This window comes from Epinephelus moara, chromosome 10, assembly GCF_006386435.1.
Source record: "Epinephelus moara isolate mb chromosome 10, YSFRI_EMoa_1.0, whole genome shotgun sequence".
NCBI lineage: Eukaryota > Metazoa > Chordata > Actinopteri > Perciformes > Serranidae > Epinephelus > Epinephelus moara.
The window spans coordinates 3,305,452-3,308,738 of NC_065515.1; the positions used below are offsets into that span (position 1 = coordinate 3,305,452).

Here is a 3,287-nt window from a genome sequence, read left to right on the forward strand (position 1 = left end):
TAATGTTGCTTTTCTCCTCCTCATATTTTAGTAGAATTAATCTCTGATCCTCACGTGAAATACTTTTTTCTCCTCACATACAGCGCTCTGTGAGGACGCTCTGTGAGGACGCTCTGTGAGGATGCTCTGTGAGGATGCTCTGTGAGGATGCTCTGTGAGGACGCTCTGTGAGGACGCTCTGTGAGGACGCTCAGTGAGGACGCTCAGTGACGCTACGCTTCTCTCATGATTGTGATTGGTCCGCTGCGTGCGCATTCACAGCTCTTGATAAAGCAACCCTGGGTTGAGTTACCGAGTTGATATCCAGCGTCGTGATACCGATTATCCTGATTGCCATTGTTAGGGTTAGTCAACCCAGGACAGGTCTGGGTAACCCAGGAAAGGGTTGATCTCGCTTCATGATACAGGCCCCAGGTCCTGATCCTGATCCTGGTCCTGGTCCTGGTCCTGGTCCTGGCCCTGGTCCTGGACCAGCTGTCTCTGGTGGATTAGTATGGTCCTGATTAAAGTGAAGCTGTGACTGGATTGCTGGACTGAAACTCAGCAGAGATAATCTCATCAACGCTCTTACTCTGAAAGCCTCCGACAGGAAGTGATGCGTTCTCTGGGTCGTTGGGGGACAAACAGGGTTTCATCAGAGACACGACAGAAGCAACAGACCGTCACAGTGTGACATCAGCACCCTGACCACCAATCAACACTTCATCTGAACATCACATCACTTCCTGGATGGTTTCAAAGACTTTTCCAGGTTTTTCAAGACCATCCTGGAATCATCACAACTGTGAGCTGAGTTTTCCCAAATTAACAGCTGAGCTTTACATGTTTCCTTTAAAAAAACCACCTGGGTGACATCATTAGTCAGAACCACACACTGTAAACAAACAAACAAATAAATAAATGTTGTTAAAACCTGATGACCGACTGGTTGGACTCATCGGGACCTGATCCAGTTTTTTTCGAGTGTTTTTTTTTCTGGACAGAGTGATTTTTCTCTGTTGTCAGGACGTCGTCACGTTTGTTCAGAATCTGTTATTTTATCTGCGGGTCAGATTTAAGTCCTGTTTCTATTTATTTATTCATTGAATCTCTTTTATTGATCAGGTTGTTAACTTCTGATTATTATCAGCTGTTTTATCTGCTCCTGATGGGATCAATAAAGTTTGAATCTGAAAACAGAAATTAGATTCGGATATTCAAATTTCCGACGGCCCTTGAACACTTCATGTGAAGAACACTTCCCTCAGAAACAAACAAACAAACAAACAAACAAACAAATAAACAACAACAACAGCAACAACAAATCTGAGTTTAAAAGCCACACCGCAGCCCCGCCCCCAACTCTGACTAACACAGAACAGTCCCTAACACCCGACCTGAGCCCTGAGACCAGGTCTGAGCCCTGAGCCCGCCTGTGAGGAGACGAGAACAGACAAAATGTCCTCTCTCTCTCTCTCTCTCTCTCTCTCTCTCTCTCTCTCTCTCTCTCTCACACACACACACACACACACACACACACACACACACACACACACACACACACACACACCGGGTTTTTGCTTTCAGTTTTTAACCAGTTTCAGGTTTATGATTAAATATTATTTTATTCTTACACCTCATCATATTATTATTTTATATTAAATATATCATATTATATTACTTTAGATTATTATCATGTTTTATTTTATTCTGTATAATTTTTTTTGTTTGTTTTTTAATATGTTTTCAGCTCGCTCAAGACTCAGGGGGAGATACGAGGTTTCCATGTGACTGTGACCTAATTGTTAAGTTTAAATCTCAGTCGATTTATTTCCTCATAAGTCTGTTGCTTTAATCTCACACTGAAAACACTCAGCTTCACACAAACAAACAAACAAACAAACAAACAAACAGCTCTCCGCTCAGCCTCGTGCAGACACCGGCCGCTGTCACGGAGCCGCTCGGTTTCGGTAATCCGGACCCGTAGAGCGGAGCTCCGCTGAGACGGTACCGAACCCCCTCCAGACATCAAACAGGTCAAGGTCAAACCACAAAGACCCCCCCACCTCCCCCAGACCCGGAGCGGCACCGGGAGCGCACGCGCCGCCCCGGGTCCAGGTGTCATACCTGCGTGCGGAGCGGCTCTCCGTGCTCGATGACGCTGAGGAACGGGATCTCCAGGAAGGAGGCCATGAAGTCCACCTGTAGCAACTCCTCGCGGCTCTGCGGGAAGGCGAGCACGGCGGAAACTCCCTGCACCACCACGCCCTGACACACGCACCGGAACAGGGACTCCGGGTCCGCCGCGACCGGCTGCCGGGAAACCAGCTCCAGGCTCAAGTTATAGGGCAGGAAGTTGTTCCGCTCCCGGTCCCGGTCCCGCTCCGGGTCCGGGTCCGGGTCCGGGTCCCGATCCCGACTCAGCGCGGCCGCCGCACGGCTCAGCGCCGCCTGGACCTGAATGCGAGCCGCCCGCTGCGCCGGCAGGAGCGCACCGACGCGCACAGTGTGTCCGATCTGAGCCAGGAGGTGGCACGGCTGCGGGTGGAGGAGGCACGGCGGCACGAGGAGGAGCTGCAGGAGGAAGAAGACTCGGAGAGTCCGGGACCAGGAGGAAGAGTAGGAGGAGGAGGTGAAAGACATCCTGCCGCGCACTCAGCATCGCTCTGCCGCTCCTCCGGTTTACTCCTTCTGCTCCACCGAAACACCGAGAGGCTGCTGCTGCTGCTGCTGCTGCTGTTGGAGGCAGGAGACTGCTGCTGCTCCTCCTCCTCCTCCTCCTGCTGCTGAGGGGGGGGGGGCTCCCAAAAACAGGAGATCCTGATAGGAAACTGAGAGGGGAAAAAAGGTATGAGGGGGCGAGAGGGGAGGAAAGGAGGTGTACAAGGAGATGGAGGAAGGAGATAATGATAGAAGAGGTAATAAAAAGTGAAGGTCAAAGTAAAGAGGAGGTGCTACAGGAGGTAAAAGAGGGAGGAGAAGATAAGAGTGAAGAGGAGGTGGAGGTGAGGAGAACAGTGGAAGCAAAAATGAGAGGAGAGAAGGTGGTGGAGGAGGAGAGGAGGAGAGGAGGTGGGGGAGGAGAGGAGAGCAGAGGAGAGGAGAGGACACGGCAGCAGAGGAGAGGACAAGAGAGGAGAGGACAGGAGAGGACAGGAGAGGAGAGGACAAGAGAGGAGAGGAGAGGAGGTGGAGGAGAGGAGAGGACACGGCAGGAGAGGAGAGGAGAGGAGAGGAGAGGACAGGAGAGGAGAGGACATGGCAGGAGGTGAAGATCTGATGAAGCATCCAGAGTAACAGAAGGAAAA

At 50.9% G+C, this 3,287-nt stretch overlaps 1 protein-coding gene across 1 annotated transcript in view; it reads right to left on the reverse strand.

The window, feature by feature from the left end:
- grin3bb (glutamate receptor, ionotropic, N-methyl-D-aspartate 3Bb) overlaps window positions 1-2,622 on the reverse strand; it is a 176,221-nt gene extending 173,599 nt beyond the window's left edge. The window contains exon 1 of the mRNA XM_050054121.1: window positions 2,107-2,622. Coding sequence (XP_049910078.1) covers window positions 2,107-2,622 — 516 coding nt within the window. The remainder of the gene's footprint in view (window positions 1-2,106) is intronic.
- Between the last annotated feature and the right edge of the window lie 665 nt (window positions 2,623-3,287).